The sequence below is a fragment of the Mucor mucedo genome (genome assembly GCF_025094135.1).
Source record: "Mucor mucedo strain NRRL 3635 chromosome Unknown EV154scaffold_112, whole genome shotgun sequence".
In the NCBI taxonomy this organism is placed as follows: domain Eukaryota; kingdom Fungi; phylum Mucoromycota; class Mucoromycetes; order Mucorales; family Mucoraceae; genus Mucor; species Mucor mucedo.
In genome coordinates this window covers 60848-79864 of record NW_026252396.1, presented here as the reverse complement: position 1 = coordinate 79864, position 19017 = coordinate 60848, and the positions used below count along the sequence as shown (strand labels likewise).

The window sequence follows — 19017 nt, the reverse complement described above, 5'->3', positions numbered from 1 at the left end:
CCGAATCTAGGATCAATTTTATTTGAAAAATTAGTACAAGAAAAAAAAACTGAGGGGTATTCTCTAGGTCTGCTACGAGTATTTACATATCATTTGATTACAAATTTTATGATTTTTTTGCACGGTAAGAAAAAGTATGTGAAAATTATTGGAAATTATTGTGCAGCCTTATTGTTGGAAAATGCATTTTTCAAACATTTTTTATTGGACAATATTTTCCAACAAGATTAATATATTTTGGTTGAGCAATAAAGTTGTGTGAATACTGTGTGAAAAATATTGTATAATAATATTGTATAATAATATCGTATAATAATAACGTATAATAATAACGTATAATAATAACGTATAATAATATTACATAATATTGTATAATAATACTGTATAATAATACTGTATATTGGTAGTTATAAATAGATTTTATTAAAGAAATTAAAGAAAAAAAAAGCACCGAAAGAGGCACTACGAATGGTTTCGATGAAGATGAGGCTGTCAAAGCTATTGTGACATTAGTCTGGCACGTCGAAGATCCCTTTTAAGTATAGAAAAGTTGACTTAGTTAATACGTTTTTCAATTATCACATTAATTACTCATTTATTATCTTTGTCGTCTCTGGTAGGCGGACATTTGTGTCCATTTTGTCTGTAGAATGATCAGACAAGGTCAACGATCGTGACATCGTCTAATAACATCCAACTCGTTGTATTCTTGCAATGCAATCTCAAACGTGTTCTCAGCCATTTCCAGCTTATAGTCATGACCAAGCCCTCCCCATTCAACGAATTCCAGTTCCCCGTGTGCATTTCGCATACTTTGTACACTTACCAGAGCTGCACGGTTAACACACAGGTACAACTCATTGTACTGATCATTCTCAGATAAGTGGGCTTGGAAGTATTGGAAAAACCCGGTCTTTCCGTTGAGATTGGAAGGTCTAGGTATACGATTGCCAATTGTTTCACCTTGATAGACACGCAATGATTGTGTCGTTTCGACGGCAGTCGCTCTTTCCACATGTTGACGGACAAGATTCGTCAGGTCAGCAATCGCTGCATCCATACGATCGAGTCGGTCCATCACGTTATTATGATTTTCTGTCATACGAGTTTGTACTTGATTTAAAGCATTGGATAACTCTTCGTTTGATGGTGTTATTCCTTCTTGTCTGGGAGGCATTGTAACGTTTAGAGAGAAAGGTGAAGAAACAGGAAAAGTAAGTTTCGAATAATTTTAATAAACAATAGTCACCAAAAATCCGGCCCGAAACATGAGCTCAATACCACCTCTATTTTCTTACTCATCAATCAGTTCTATAAAAAACATAAATAACATAGAATGGTACAGAAACTTAAATGCAGTTTTTGCCCACGATACCTTACTCCAAGGTCTTTGCAGAAGCATTTAAAAGACCATAAAAAACAAAAAAAAGTTCAATTGAACCTGAGAAGAGAACAAGGTGACTGAGTTTAGCTTCATTGCAACGATTTAAAAGTACTAATCTGATGTGCTCTAAAGAACGAAATGTTGTTTCTCCAATGGAAATTTCCGCTCGTGCAGTTAGCGTCGTTGAATCAGAAGGAGATGCTATGGAATTTGTGTATGAAGGTACTTAAAAATTATTAAATTGTTTTAAACTTTTCTTACTCTAATTAAGCAGCAGACAACGACATTCCTGCTGAAGACTTCACTGCACAGTCTGAAGATTTTGGAGCTGCCGCTCTTGAAGAGTTGGAAGAGCCTCAAGAAGAATGAATCAGAGACAAAGATGGTGGTTACAATAATAACCTGTTCCTAAATCTTAAAAATTTTAAAACCTCCGCTAGGGTTCCTGATGACATCACTGTCGATCACGACAAACTCGCTAACCTAAGCTATACTGAAAAGAAAAGCATAGAGTTTGAATCGTTGCTTGCCAAGTCGAGCGCATCTAAAAATGGCAAAGAACGCATCATAAAATGGGTTAATTGCTATTTGGAAGAAATTGGCGTTGGTAAGGGTTTAGAATAAAGCGCATTATGACATTTAGCTCACAACTAATTTTGACAGGTCACAAAACGCTCTTAACCCAATTTCGATCGAGCAAGAAAGAACTTGCTGTATTTTGCCCTGTTCAAACAGATAAGTATGACATGTGCTTAAAGGGGCACGCCATTAAATACCCGAATACTTTCACCAAGCCACAAAAACTACAGCAAGAATCTTTAAATCTTAAAAATTAAGTGGAGAAAAAACACCCGAATTTTTTTTTGGCTGTGGAGCTGACTGAGAATCGAAAAATCTTACAGATTAAGTGGGTGATTTTTGGCTTGAAAATAAAGAGGCTGACTGAGAATCGAAAAATCTTAAAATTTAAGTGGGGGACTGACTGAAAGTCAAAAAATCTTACAGATTAAGTTGAATTTGACTTAGCAAAAAAAAAAAAAAAAAAAAAAAAAAAAAAAAAAAAAAAAAAAAACCCAAAAAATAGCATATGTATAGTTTTTATTGGACATTTAAGTTTGTTCTATCAAACAAGATAGACAGTTTATAAGATAAAGAAAAAGGTAATTGTGAGACTGGGTAAATTGAATATCGTTTTATTATTGAATAAGAGGATGGTTTATATAGGAATTGACAAAGTCTTTCGGTACTTGTCAATTAATAGAGCAGGCTGAGAGAATGATTTATAATGTGAACATATTGCAGTAAGCATGTGTGGACCATGCGTGCATTGTAAGCTGTGGTATTATTTATAAGTTGTTTTTATCCTTTGTTAATGCAGATGTTGCGTGTAAACCGCGTGTACGTGAGGTGACACAAAATAGCTATTTCGAGTTTCTTCGCTAAAGTAACTCACAGAATAGTGCTTGTATACACTTCGGGATATTTGTGTATACAACAAAGTTTACTTTGGGACCAAAGGCTCATCCAAAAGACTTAGAAAATAGATGGCGTTTGATCTAACGCTTGAATATACGTAGTCATTGGCTTCAAAACACCGGTGCAGAAGCTCTATGGTTGCTTTAATCATTAAAAATCTACATGCTGTTCCCCTCGTTTTTCTTTTGAAATAAGAAAGCTTTTATTTTATCCTCAAAACTGTCGTCTACTTCACCTAAGACCATGTCCTCAGGTAAATCATCCTTATCAAGGCCGAGAAACATTGTCATGACTTGATCTTGATTATAATTCTTCTTGATGTTCGAAGGAAAAACGAGGTGAAGAAAATCCAAAACAATTGTAAGGATTGCGTGGCGACTGTAATAAGTGTCAGGAAAATTTGTGTCGCTTCTGACAAAGCTGTACAGTTCTGCCATATTATCATAATAATTGGTCATCTGATACTTGCGAGCATCCCTGATCATTTGAGGTTTGCCACCTGGTAACTTCGCAAGCTCCTCCTCAAAATCAACAAAAAGTGTTCTGAGTATTTTAACACGCGTGGTTACGACTGCTTCATCCACCATCTTCTTTTGATAGTACTTCTTGTTGCGGATTTGCGTAGCTGTTAATACTGATTCTTGATTTAACAAAGTCTTGTCAGCCTTCTTCTTCTCGTAGTATCTTGTGTTGGCGCCACAACGTCCAGCTTTGTAGCTACGGCCTTTAATGGTCTCCACTTTGGTCCGGTTTTGTTTAGTCATAGAGTGCATCTTCATTGTAATGTGCCAAAACGTAATCTGTGACATTTTTGAGCATTCATCTCCGACTAGTACAAGTAATATAAAAGGGAATTTTTTTATAGCCAGATTTTTTTAATGTGGGGAGAAATTTTTTTTTTTTAAGAAAATTTTTCAGGGAAATATATTTTATTTGGTGGGAGTCTAAATTGTTTTTGTATTTTTTTTTTTTTTTTTTTTTTTTAGATTGAAAGTCATCAAGGAGCAACTAAACAGCACGTCTGTGGGATCGATATTCTTTGGAAAACTTACTGATAATATCTTCAGCTTCCATGACATCGTTACCCTTGCTGTAAGCGTCAATATATCTATAAGAACGATTATAATATCGTCTATTGATTTTAGGACCGAAAACAGCCTCATCATGGTCAAGAAACTCTTCGATTCTTGACTTCAGAGTGTCAAACGAGTAATCACATTCTATTCGTGCAAATCGTTTAGCTGCACCCCAATGTCTTTCAATCCAATTGCACTCACAATGGTACTTAGGGTATAGGGTGAAAAGGTGACCAGCCTTGGATGTTTGGGTCTCCAGCATATTCTTCTGGGCCTTGAAATCAGGTTGTTGTGACAACAAGTATTCGGCACAGCTGCCAGGTTTAGCCTGAGGGTCGTGTGGAGTACCTCTCACACAAACCCTTCTCAAAGGCTCATTTCTGCCGAGCAGGCCACGTTCTCTCAACAAACGAAGAGTTCACTTGAACTTCTCACGTTTCTACAGAGTTAATGATAATAAAGATGTCAGTTCTTTATATATTTATGTTATATAATTAAATTTACTTGTGCGTGTTGGTACTTTTCGACGAGTGCATTGGTATCAAACGCCTGTCCTTTGGCACGCTGTCTGTTTATCTCCTTCATGGCGGCATCCACGTTCGTAGATTCCATGGTATACATACTTTGAGGCTTGACGATGCCGTTTCTATCTACATAAGTGGTATCCCGAAACCTATACAGGGTAGAAGACTTTACTTTGCTAGTCCCGGAAGTCATCCTCGAGGCAACAAGAGCATCGTCCGCAAAGGCTTTATGGTTCGAGCTCTGGTCAAAGGCAAAGATACCAACACAATTAGGATGTAATTCATTGAAAAGATGAATTACATCATATAATTGACACGTCAGATCTCTGTTTGTCCAATAACCATCGCCGTTACTGTTGCCAGGGAAGAAGATGACTCTTGATATCAAATTGACACCATTGATGGTACCTCTCATTGTTCCGTGGCAGGGACACACGAATGAACTGATCATAATAGATCTTCCTTGACCTTTAGGAAGAATCATGGTTTCGTTCTTCTCACACCAACGAGTGACTTTACAATCATTTGAATAAAAGATTGATTCGTCGTGAGTAACTAAAACCATCTTTTTTTCATTATCCTTTAGGCTAGGTTGAACTGGATCAGCATTCTCATTATCCAAGGGATAGGTTTCCATACGCTTATGCCATTCCATCATTTGTTGGGCCCACTTAATTCGATATCTGACAACATCATCCCGCTCATGGCCATCAAAGTATGTTCGATCCTTTCCTACACACATATGCCCAAAAATATAATCAAGCTAAAGCATTAGTATATATGCTAAGTTTTTACATATTGTATTTACCTGTTTTATAATCAAAACCCCAAGCCTTCAGTGTGGAAATCGGTGTAGATTTATAAAATAAAAACAAGAAAATTATCAAACTTGCAAAAATTAACTAAGGCTTTATTAAACAAATAAAAGGGGGTCTTTATATACACATTATTTCAGACATTGATCACAGATGGGCTGATGACGGTCGTGGGTAGATTCATCCAGATAATACTCGGATGTAATGATCCCATATAGAAAGGCCATAATGAGATGTCAATAACAATAACAATAACATTCATTCTTAAACTGTGTATGTCTTGTAGCACAATATTCAGGGGAAAATGTAGTTCTTAATTCACATAGCTGTGGCACCTCAATGTGGCTGATGTAACCTTCATATGTGTTCATATCAATGTTATTATTTAAATGTATGTCTTATACTTGTATGAAGGATGATATGAGATCAAGCCTGTACATAAAGTAAATGATCAGTATTTAATATAACAGTATCAATAAGAATTATATTTAGAATTATCAAATGGAAGATTTAAGAAGTGTAGATAGAGTCATATATTAAGTATATAGCCTCGATCACGACATTCAGGTAGGTTGCCAGAGCAACGTTCGACAATGGATGCTCTGGCTGAGAGGAAATGACATCGGCACCGGCCTCGACATCATTCTCCAACTCAAGTAACTCAGGGAGCACTTCTTGTCGTATATGCTGACGAAGAGCAGGGATACTTCTACGGACAGGGTCTTGAATCCTGAGCCAGGTGATGCATCTTTCCTTCACATCAGGACCGCTGAGAATTGATTTTCTCTTCGCATGTTTTCCTTGCTGATGACATGGAATAACACCAGTGTTTAACCAGGCTTCAAACCACTTTCTGTCAGCACGATGACGATAGGATTTCGAAGCTTGGATCCAGTGCATGTTTACCGCAAGCTTCGTTGCTTCCACAAAAGTTTTACCGTCTAATAGCTGCAACATAACATGCTTTACAACCACGTACTTCAGAAATTGTTTAACACCGTTGTGGTGTTGGTCGCTGGTGGTGTTACCAGAGATACGGATTTTCGATTCCAAAAGGGGCAAAGACTCGCGAATCTTTACCAAACTTGCTTCGTCGGGTCTTCTGGGTTTCTCCTTCTTCTCTACTTGAGGTGGTGTAGGAACCTGTTGAACCACGGGGAAAAAATCATTAATCGAATGACAGCCTACAGCTGCCTTGGCTGCAGCAGATCTCTTTCTACTGAGCGTCTCTCTTGTAGGGAGAAGTTTACGCTTAAACTTCTGTTCCGCGGTTTTTTCGGTTGCGTTGCTCCAGGAAATGGGGAAAGCTTCTGCGTAAACTTCTTCTGGTCGAGGCATGTCAGCGATTTCAGCCTCTTTGGCAATTGCTTCATTAGCAATGTACTCAGCAGCAGCAATTTTTTCCATTTGAATGAATTTAGCTTTTCTTCCAATGGTGATTCTTTTTCTTGATTTAGCCATAATGAATATTGATATAGATATGTAAATTTATAAAAGTAATTTTAAAAGAATAATTACAAGGTACAAAAATAAACCCAAACTTAGTTTTAAATTCACAATTCTATTTGTCATTTTTAAAGCTCCCGTGAAGTAATACGCTCAAAAACAGTAACCCTTTTGATGCGTTTTTAGTTTTAAAGAACGTTATATCTAATATTACTGAAGTAAACAAAGTTTCCAGGTTGTAGACGTTCTTACTTAATGCATATCCGATTTCATACATCTTTTTTGTGTTTTACACTTCACCATATTTGATCTCAGTTTAAATTTAGCAGGTTATGGCACTGAGTACTTTATCTAATGAATATGACCTTTCAAATACATAAATTAAATTAAACAGCTAGTTGGATCTATTTTCCAAATACTCTAAACTATATCTTTTGAATATGAAGTGTTTGTACTTAGTACATAAAGTTTGTTTTATTCTTTTTGTGCCTTACAGTGTTGATCATATTTGATCTCAGACTCTGATATAACGGGTTGTGGCACTGTGTACTTTATCTAACGAATACGACCCTTCAAATACATAAATTAAAATAAACAGCTAGTTGGATCTATTTTCAAAATAGTCTTAACTATATCTTTTGAATATGAAGTGTTTCTACTTAGTACATAAAGTTTGTTTTATCCTTTTTGTGCCTTACAGTGTTGATCATATTTGATCTCAGACTCTGATATAACGGGTTGTGGCACTGTGTACTTTATCTAACGAATACGACCCCTCAAATACATAAATTAAAATAAAGAACTAGTTGGATCTATTTTCAAAATACTCTAAATTATATCTTTTAAATATGAAGCGTTTCTACTTAGTACATAAAGTTTGTTTTATCCTTTTTGTGTCTTACAGGGTTGACAGTAAATGTCCTCAGACTTTGATTTAATAGGCTGCGTTACTACGCATGCGGGTACTCAAATTGAGAGTACAGGCAGTAAGCATTTCATGGTCCGAAGGCGGCAAATACTATACGCGGGACAATACTATTGGTCGGAAAAGAAAAATTTAAAATTTTGAACCTCCTTGTGACAATTATTCCCCCCCCCCCACACCTAAAATCCAGTTGTAAAAATCCCGGACACACTTTTTTTTTTAGAATAAAAACTTCATATTCTCATTTTAATCATGATTAAAATGATGTCTGTCCAGAAATATTGGACTTTAATTATGAGGAAAGTGTGGTGGTCCAGTTTTAACGTTTCTCTCTGCTTAAAATTTTTTTTTTGGCATATTGAAGTCCTGATGCACTCTAAGATTGCGAACATCAGTGACTAATCGGATTTTATCAAATGTAAAAATTCCATCAGAATTTTTACGACCCACAACAAGTAATGGAGCATTAAAACCTGTGTGAGACGTGGAAACGTCAATAACACCTTCATTCAACCTGGTACTAATTTGCTTTCGAACAGCAGCTTCATAAGCAAATGGTAATGGATATTGTTTTTTGAATGAAATACAACCAGGTTTTGTATTTAAATTTATAACTGCTCCTGGTAAATTACAGTATGTACTTTTCATGTCGATTTTAGAATTAGTCATCAGCAACGGATTAAGAACTTTCATCATGCTATCCCGTTCAACTTTAGCTCCGTAAGGACTACTGTTAGGTTTAGAAATAGGATCAGCAGGCGAAGGAGGAAAGGGATTATTATTTTGTAAATCAAAATGTGATAAAGCTAAACCTGTTAACCCAATTCGTAATTGATGAAATAAATCCACACCGATTAAGGCTGGAATATGCTTGTTATTATCAGTTTTATAGAAATCAAAAATTTCAAATGTATGAGCAAAAGTTTTGTTATTGTAAAATAAATTTATTAAAACATTTCCTTGTCTATTACAAACATTATCAACATGTCCCAATTGTACTGTTCCCAAAGAAGGATGGATAGAAACGGAGTCACCCAAGAAAGAAGCGAAGGAGGGAAAAATCATACTGAAGGTAGCACCAGTGTCAATGATGGCGTATGTTCTAATGTTTTGAATAATAACAGGAATAATAATCATGTTAGATTTGTTATCTGGAGGCAGACTAAATTCAGTGTGAAACTTACATTGTTGGGCACGGCGGGCAATCTCTCGTGCAGCATCATCTGCTGTATCTGTATCAGTAGATAAAGATGGCTCGGACACACTACTTGTTCTCATAATATTAGCATTGTTTTCCCAAGATTGGGATGTACCCAAAGAAGTAGCATACTCAGCGGTGGCAACAGCATCTGCAATATAGTTATTATTGGCTCGACCAGGACCGAAATTCATGGCGCCCAGATGATAGTCGCGAGGTGATTCATCACCGGTAGTATCGTTTCTTCTTGATGTGTTACATATATGACTACGAGACCAACCAAAGACTCCACAAGTATAGCACTCTTTATCAGTAGGTGCATGATCAGGTAAAGTATTGTTATTAGCATTGGCAGCTCTACACTCTGAAGTCTTGTGGGTATGAGCCCGACGGAACGTACAGTATTTATCAATTCTTGCCTTCGCTTGTCGAATAGGAACAACAGGACGCGTATGCGTAGGATACGATGGAATAATGGCTTCAGTAACGCTGGCATGTCTAGACAATCTAGAAGATTGATGGAATTCATCATCTTGGTTGATACTTGTAACAGGACGTTTAGGGGCACGGGGAGCAGATTCCAAAAATGGTACAGATTTCTTGTCTTTAAAAAAACAATTCGATAATTTTCGCGCTAATCCAGCAAGAATGTCTAAATTCAATTGCTTGTACTCGGGTAAAGTGAGCGATAGAAACTTGGCTTGATAACACGTCAGGTAAAGCACATAAAAAGTTCTCGGCTAGTAAAGACTCGGGTAATACTTGATCTACCGCTCTACGACGAAGGCTGTTAAACCTATCAATAAAGTTTTCTAAAGACTCATTACGCCCCATTACAATAGCATTAAGTTCCCTGGCACAATTATTTCGTTCTGTTGAGGATGTCATAGATTATAATAAAAGAATCATCACATTTTACATAATAATGGATGATCATGTATAAATATTCATGGCTCACACTTCGCCCCATTTGTTATCATCAGAACTGTTGGTGTCTGTGCACAAGGTGATTTGCCTTGTGACGAGTAAAATATTATAATACCATAAAATTATAGTACAATCCCATAGGCGGAATATTCGGTTACTGAATATTACACGCACTAAACTTTCTCTTTGGCATTTACGTAATGTCACCTGCGGAGATGAATTTAGATCCTCACGTACTTTTGTCTTTACTTTGTAAGGCAGGAATTACTTCATAACATATTTATTTAAACAGACATTACGTATAACATTATATCATATTCCTCTAACGCGTCACATATATTATCCGAAAGCCATCTAATCATTTAGTATAAATACCTGTAGTTTTTGCTAGTAGAATTCCCGAATCTAAATTTTCTCGAAATAAAAGATATACAAAGTTCTAACAGAATTTTCTTTTGTTACCTTAATTTACATTTTATCTCCATCCCAAACACGTTCTTCCTGGGCATTTAAACCGTAGCGTTCTTGAATGCAACCGCAAAATTATTCCAAGTAGGATCACCAAGTCCTTTGCACCGAAAGTCAGAAAGATATTCTTCAAACCAAGTTCTAGTAGTACCAGATAAGCAAGCAGGGATAACACGCAGATAATTAGAGTTCAAGTCTAGTCCATGACAATTCATGACATCCATAAAATTTCTAATACATGTATTAATATCTTCAAGAACATGAACACCAGGGATATTGTTATGTCCTTTCCAACAAAAAGCGGGTAGATTTCTTGGTACAACATGAGATTTTTTAAGACCTTCTATCTTCATAGTAGGTTCATCAGCTTTGGTCAGTTCTTGTAGTTCTACTTGTAAAGCCTTCGCCGCCTTCTTTAATAACACAATGTCACCAATTCTCTTGTTTAAACGAATGTGTTTGTTATTGACAGACAAATCACTTTCCGGGTCTGCTGCAACATATAGGCTTAAAGAGTGGACTTCCGCTTTGTCAAGGTCGATACTTGTTTTCAGATCCAAATCATTGGCAACTACAGGGACAGTAGGAGATACATCCGGTCTGGAAATGATAGGGGTGTTGACAATAGAACGTTCGGAATGATCGATTGATACCACATCATCAAATGAAGATTGAATATCTTCCATATCAGAGACTTGTTATTGAGGACCAATAAAAACTTGCTCAGGGCTGACCTTAGCATTATAGTCACTACGGGAGTCCGGAACATCACCAAAGGCACCAGAGGAAACACCAGCAGAAGTACCAGTAGAAAGTAAATTGGACATTATTTTTAAAATAATAATTAAGTTTCAACAAAGGGTTAAAAAAAATGAAAAATACAACAAAGAAAATAATCTATAAGACTAATTATTAACCGGATTGCAAAATAACTTGTTTTTATTAAATATAAAAATAAAGAGTTCTTTTATACACATTGAACATAACCATAACTGTAAACGGGAAAACTACCATCGTGGGTAGATTTCATTATAAATCATCCAAGCTGTCAATATCCCGCAAGGTGCATCAAGGATAATAAAAATAACAGTCCATAACAGGGAAATTCCCCATAGTGCTACGTGAATTTTAGATGAGCAGCTGACATATGTCAAAATATGAAAGATGATAAATTACTTCAATCGTCGGAGTACACCAATACTGTGGTGTATATACTCCTCGAATACAACAATTATTGGAATTTTCAAAATTCCAATATTTTCAAACCAAAATACAATAATTTCTAATATATTCATATATTTTTTCCCACAGTGATGTCATAATATTACAACTCCGCGCAGAAATTATTGAACACTTCCATTTTAAGCCAGAAATATAAATAAACCTAGTCTTTCTTTGTTCAACTCTTCTTTCAAACTTTATTAAGCAATTTACCATGCCACTTACTGACATAACTAACAGAGCCTTGTGATGTTTTGAGATAATAAAATTAGATAAAAAACAAAAGAAAAAAGAATTAAAGAAATGAGTCTCTGTTAATCCTTTATTAAAGTTATGGAGAGAAGTGTCGTATTTCCTCCAATAAAGATCGTATAAAATGACCTTCAATATGGTTAAATTATAATATTCGAGTGGTACTCTCATATTACCAGTATAATCTTGTTACAGATTATATATTTGGAATTATTTATTATTGCTTGTTATGACTCTCTTTAATCTGTTACTGAAGTATCAGTAAATGAGAAATTTTCACTTAATAATTCGGGCCAATCAATAAGATAAAATATTGATTGACTTGAGACCATATAATTCTAATTGCCATGTTTCAGAAGATAGAAACAAGCCACTACCTATTCTTTACCAGATTCAATCTCCCAGATGTTTTGATATAAAAAGCGTCCTCCCTTTTGCGATGACCTTCTCTCCATAACTTTAATAAAGGATTAACAGAGACTCATTTCTTTAATTCTTTTTCTTCTGTTTTTATCTAATTTTATTATCTCAAAACATCACAAGAAGGTCATCGCAAAAGGGAGGACGTTTTTTATATCAAAACATCTGGGAGATTGAATCTGGTAAAAAATAGGTAGTGTGATAAATCGGTGATAATTTTGGAAAAATGACAAGTATGTGGAAATCGGTGTAGATTTATAAAAATAAAAACAAGAAAAATTATCAAACTTGCAAAAATTAACTAAGGCTTTATTAAACAAATAAAAGGGGGTCTTTATATACACATTATTTCAGACATTGATCACAGATGGGCTGATGACAGTAGTGGGTAGATTCATCCAGATAATACTCGGATGTAATGATCCCATATAGAAAGGCCATAATGAGATGTCAATAACAATAACAATAACATTCATTCTTAAACTGTGTATGTCTTGCAGCACAATATTCAGGGGAAAATGTAGTTCTTAATTCAGATAGCTGTGGCACCTCAATGTGGCTGATGTAACTTTCATATGTGTTCATATCAATGTTATTATTTAAATGTATGTCTTATACTTGTATGAAGGATGATATGAGATCAAGCCTGTACATAAAGTAAATGATCAGTATTTAATATAACAGTATCAATAAGAATTATATTTAGGATTATCAAATGGAAGATTTAAGAAGTGTAGATAGAGTCATATATTAAGTATATAGCCTCGCTCACGACAAAGTAAGATTAACCAGATTGCAAAAATTAACTGAACTTTTATTAACATAAAATTTAGGGGTCCTTTATATACATATTGAATTCGACCTCCTTCTTAGACAGGGCTAGATGACAGGCAAGTTTATGACTGACACGCCATATCTTGAAAGTAAGTAATCCAATAAGAATCATATACTAGAAGAAAGGGTGGTACACGTTTCTGTAATAGGTCTGTAGTGCCACTTGACGCGTACATTTAAAAGTCATCAAAGTACATTCAAAAATTTATCGTCTTTGTACAATATATTAATAATGTCTTTCTAGAATAGTTGTATAATAAATGTATACTTTTGTACTTGTATTTAGCTTGATGAATATCGTGCTAGTTTGTTAAGTCAATTGTGAATATTTAATATGCAACATTAAAAGAAGTGTTTATAAAATTATCGTAATGGATAAAAATATGCTGTGTAGATCAAGCATACATGAATATATAAAGCTCGATCACAACAGAACTGAAGGGATCACGAACTGTCCAACTTCGTTCAGAAAGACCAGTAAAGCTGACAGTAAGAGCTGAGCATCACTTGCGCTTTTAGTTCAAAGGGACTCCTTTAGACCTTTGAGTCTTCATCTGCAAAATCTTGGGAAGGCTGCCGATCCCATCAGCCTGAAGACTTTGAGGAATGCACTTCGCAAAACCGTTTTTCAAGTCTTAGAAATAAAAAAACCGCGAAGAGAATGGGTCAATGACAAGACGAAATGGACATTAGATGACTGGAAGAAGGTAATCTGGTCCGATGAGTCGCTTTTTGTACTCAGGCGTAACAACAGTGGTGCGAGAGTTTTCAGAAAGAAGAGAGAAAGGTATGTAGATAGATTGTTTTTACCATCATTCACATTTGGCAAGGGATCAGTTATGTTATGGGGATGTTTTTGGGCAGTTGGATTGGGCCATTTGATGTCACTTAAAGGGTCTGTCGATCAAGAGAAACATGTCAATTGTTGACGTCAAAAGTATGTCTCTTGGCTTGAAACATTGATAGAGGAACATGACAATGATTATATTTTTCAAGAAGACGGTGCCCCATGCCAAACAGGAAGGATATACGAGGTGGTGGAAAGAGAAGACTGGGATCGCAGACTTTGAACGATGGCCCGCTCAAGGTCCAGATTTGAATTTTATTGAGAACATTTGGCGGCTCCTGGAACAGAGGATTGCTAAAAGAAGAGCCCAGCTTCAGAATCTTAATTAATTGAAAATTGCACTTCATCAGGAATTGAAGTTGTTGGGAAGTGACCTGTGTCATAAGCTTGTAAAAAGTATGTCCGATAGATGTCGGGCAGTAAAAAGAGCTTGTAGCTCAAATACCACTTATTAACGCAATTAATTTTTTTTTTTTTTTTTTTTTTTTTTTTTTTTTTTTTTTTTTTTTTTACAAAAGACATCTATATATTGCTGTTTCTGTTAATTTTGGTAGAGTTTGAGATACCTTTTATTCATAAGTTTTTGATTTTGAAAAATGCATGGCTATACTTTCTGAGCAAAGTTGTAGACGTGGGTAGATTTATCCTGCTGATAGGAGGTGAATTCTAGAATCTTCATTTGCCTACAGGTGCAAGTAGTAATTATGAAAGAGTAAAAAAAAAAAAAAAAAAAAAAAAGATGGTCATGAGATGGACAAAAGCTATACGCGTTTTTTGTCTTTCAATTCGGCATGAAGCTAATCTCTATTTTTGGTTAGAATAAAGAAAAAGGTTAAGCACTAGGAGATGACGCGTCTGGTTATGGCATTTGGTTTCCAAACTCATGATGGTTTTTAAGGGCATCTCAAAAACACCAAACGATGTGTTCAACCCTGGTCCTTCTCCATTATTCTTTTCCCTTTCAACATAATAAATTCAATTTTAAGACTTTATTTAAGTATTTTTTATATAAAAAGATTTTTTATTTATTTTAAGGTTGTTTGTCGTGAAGCTTTTAAAGATAGCCGCAAATTGTGAAATCACGACTATCCGCTAGACTTCACTTTTAATATAAATGCATATGCAAATTACTTTCGTGGGGTAATCGAAAAAGCAATTGTAGGTAGCATTATTTTAGACCTACGTAAAGAAAAAAAAAAGACCAAGTGAGTGCCAAACATAATATGAATATCGGGTATACCTGAGAAAGAAGAGGGGGATTCTAAAAATTGCGCAAGAAAAGTAAGTATTTATAGCTCAGAATCGGACTAGCGGGAACCAATGAAATCGCTAAATCTATTTCCTTTTTTAAATATCCTAAAATGTGGCTTAGCTAAGGAAATACAGTCTAATGTCCGTGATAAGAGAATACCAATGCGTATATAAGGGATGATCCTACTATAGATACCAGACATGGCACCAAAAAGCTTGATTTAGGGAGAATGTGTTTTTCAAAAATTCCAGATGAATGACTGGTATGCCTAGTAAAGATTTACTGTAGCAATAAGAAGAAGAGTTTTAATATAATATCAATTTTGCTTTCTCTGCTCATGGTCTTAATTGACATAATAGAAATGAAGTCAGGTGCCGTATTTGAGTATGATTCACTTAAGAATAATTAAGCAAATCGTTTAAATAAATAAACTATGAAATTAAAACAACCTTTGATGTTGCATACCAGCATACGCATGTATACTGTTATACAACTTATCCTACTACGAGTACATACTTCTATATTAAAATTGCATGATTGGCCTAAATACGATATACGAATGACAGTTGGAAACAGAATGCTATACCACTGAGTTACGATATCACCGATCGAGAAGAGAGTCTTCTCAGATCAAATCAAGAATTATAAGAAAGAGAAACTTAATATTAATAGTTCTCTCAATGGATTAGCTACCCAGAGAGAGAATAGAACAGCTATTAATATAAATGGTTCATTTACTTATATATTGATATAATTATACTGCTTATAAAGAGTATAAAGAAATAGTGTATGAATTAATGGATACTTAGCTTCTACAACCAAATATACAAATATCGATAAGACATTTATGTTTGGGATCGTAATTTATTCATTACAAAGATAATAAATAAATGATCAACTATTATGTTTGTTTTGCATGAAGAACAAAATTAAAATAAACCAAAAGTGGTACTGTTAGTACTTGGATACCACTTTATTATGGACGAAAAATTATAATTAAAAACGTATTAAATTGTATTCCAAAATGTATTTCTTGTCTATGAGAAAAAACTATGGATATTTATATAAAGAACTGGGATAGTTCTAGGGAGAATAGTAAGCGCCTTATTGGATCATGATGTGATAATCTGGTGATAGTAAATAATCAACATGTCTTCAAATTTAGCCCTTCCATACTGAGTGTGATAATTGAGAAATAAAAAGGGAAAAGTAATTGGGAAAATAAAGCAAGTAAAGAAATGAGACTCTATAATCCTTTATTATAAGTTGGAGAGTTTGTCATGATAAAAATAGAGGTCCTTTTTATATTCAATTATTACTTCAAGATTTTTCCTGCGCAGATCGAATTGACTATTTACCCGCAAACTGGGAAATGGTAGAATTAGATTTAGAAATCAGTTACATATGAAACATAGCTTATTGTTATATACAAGGAGCTAGTTGACCCATATCCGGCACTTCTAGAGCATTATAGTTTATCCATTCAATGACAGGGTCCTTGATTGGATTACTAAAATAAATTTATGAGAAACTAGAAGATTCGGCAGCTACTCGACCAATCCAGGAACGATTATGAAATCTGATCTCAGTTTGACATATGAGGGAGCTGGTACTGTGTCGTACCAATAGAAATGTATTCGCAATATGGTACTTATAATACATAGGTTATATGTATTATAATTGAGTGACAAGATAAGAGTAATTATATTCGTGGAATTAGGCGTCAAATACGACACTGAGTATATAAATATTAGTCAGAGGGATCAACAGTTATAACATCAAATGACAAGAGTAATATTTGTGCTCAGGATCTATTAATATTCTATAGTCCAGGCCCATTCGATTGTATTGCTTTTGCAGAATAAATATTTACTCGCCACAGTGATGTGCCCTGTGTACAGACTCCAACGGTAGGATGAGAACAAGTGGGGTAATGCGTGATTCATGATTAACTTTTATATTTATTATCCATCCCTAAGGTGATGTGACAATTAACTTTATTATTATATCTATAATATCCTCAACAATGTTCTATTGCCAATTACACTTGACAAACAAGTATGTATCTTTTACAGTAACCGTTGCATGATCTGATAAATAAGTGTCTCGTAATACTAAAGATTTATTAGAACACTCATGCTCCCGATCCACTGATACGGGACAACGTTAACTGGAAACAATTCTAACGAGTAGTATTCATTTAACCTAAGGCGGGAAACAAAGTACAGATCTATTTCAAAACCAGAAAGGTTGACTTATCATTAAAACTCAGGAGAATTGTGCAATATAAAAAGGATCAATTATTTCATAGCAGCAGAGTTCTTTTAGTCTATTTTTTACCTCCAATAAAAATATAATTTCATTTCATTACTTTTTTATTGTAACTATTTTGTCAAATACCACATCAGATTCTTTTGTTGTGTTTATAGGTAAGTAATATTATAAGGCAGTATATAAGTAATTTGAGACTGTTTATAAGATTGTCTTTATTATGAAATAAAATGAACAAGTATTTATATAAAAAAGACTATCTGCTGTGCCACTATTTTTATTGTATTTTTGGAGTTGTTATCATTTTCCCAGTGTGTATCCTGTTACCTTTAACTGCTTACATTGTAAATATGTTACATTTGAAATTACTGTCATCTTAGACACATTGTACTTCCATATCTTTAGTTAGCCTTAGTCACTGTGTTCTTGTAACCTTGTGATATGATAGTACTAACTATCTATATTGGGTAATTGATTCCTTTATTTTTAATGTATTGATGTCATAGATATGTATTTATTTAATGTAGCAACAAAATAGCAGATCACCACATCTTTAACTATCATTTAGACACTCAACTCATTTGTTGTCTGCGTGCTTAATCTAGTGTAATTATTTATTCAATATATATTTCGCCTCACGAAATGTCCGTCTTCCTAAACCCACAGTAACAGAGTGAACAGAGATCCCATCAAGTTATAATCTTGTCGTATCTCATTGATAGTTGTTGTAGAGGTCTTCAAACATGCACAAAAAATAAGAAGAAACTGGTTGCAGTTCAATTTTATTTAGTCTTTTAAAAATATCGCAAAAAAAAATGACCAAAGTATTCCAGTTTTACAAAATTACAATACTAAAAAGGTAAAGAGTTGGTTTCACTTTGTTCTTCTGTTCTGCTTACAATGGACTCCTACTGTTTGTTTGTACCATAACCATCGTCTTTAAGCAGTACATTTTCTCGGCCAGCTTTTTCTTCGGAACTTTTTATAGTCAATTTTTTTTTCTCCCTCTTTCATTATTATGATCACTTTTAAGATACTGAGAAACCATTATCCGTCACTCCAAGGACGAATTCAATACAATAAAATTATTCAAAAATATTAGCATCAACCTACCGCAGAGAAGAACCTATTTTAATTGATCAAAATAGATGCAGAAGAAACAGCAACCTTGCGATGAATCGTCTACGACCAGATTGTTTCTGTAATGAGTAGACATAGGTATATTGAATCATTTCCCTAAATGGTTTGATACTGAGTAACCTCGTCTTATATGCTGATGCCTAGTGGAATTGTTGTGATCGAGCTTATATACAGATATAACTCTATCATCAATTCCTTCTTTCTTATTTGATAACCTTTCTATAAATCATTATTGCATTACTCTTTAAATCAAATACATGCTATTACACTCTATTTACTACGCATTGATTACTCATCAACATATAGAAAACAATAGTCATACATTTATTCCAGATAATACAATCCAATGATATGATCGCTCGTCAATAACAAGATTCTCGAAGGTACCATGAGATGCTCGACCTTTAATTGATAATACGCCCGTTGTATATTTGACAGGTTTCACTTTAATGATTGATATTCAGCCAGCCCTGAATATGTATATAAGGAACCCAATTTATTGTATAATGAAGACTTTAGTTTATTTTTGCAGTTTGATAAT

The 19017-nt window shown here is 34.5% G+C and overlaps 3 protein-coding genes across 3 annotated transcripts; all 3 read right to left on the bottom strand.

Moving 5' to 3' along the window:
- Nucleotides 1-3018: 3018 nt before the first annotated feature.
- Nucleotides 3019-3669, bottom strand: EV154DRAFT_567825 (uncharacterized protein; the record flags this gene model as incomplete). The annotated part of the gene is made up of 1 exon (XM_051606043.1): nucleotides 3019-3669. One exon carries the CDS (start codon nucleotides 3667-3669, stop codon nucleotides 3019-3021), a length of 651 nt encoding a protein of 216 aa, XP_051453633.1.
- Nucleotides 3670-7982: 4313 nt separating this feature from the next.
- EV154DRAFT_567822 (uncharacterized protein) lies at nucleotides 7983-9732 on the bottom strand (the record flags this gene model as incomplete). Its single annotated transcript, XM_051606042.1, has 2 exons — nucleotides 7983-9443; nucleotides 9517-9732. The coding sequence occupies 2 exons, from the start codon at nucleotides 9730-9732 to the stop codon at nucleotides 7983-7985; spliced, it is 1677 nt and encodes a 558-aa protein (XP_051453632.1).
- Nucleotides 9733-10280: 548 nt separating this feature from the next.
- On the bottom strand, nucleotides 10281-10925 carry EV154DRAFT_485321 (uncharacterized protein; the record flags this gene model as incomplete). The annotated part of the gene is made up of 1 exon (XM_051598748.1): nucleotides 10281-10925. One exon carries the CDS (start codon nucleotides 10923-10925, stop codon nucleotides 10281-10283), a length of 645 nt encoding a protein of 214 aa, XP_051453631.1.
- Nucleotides 10926-19017: the final 8092 nt, after the last annotated feature.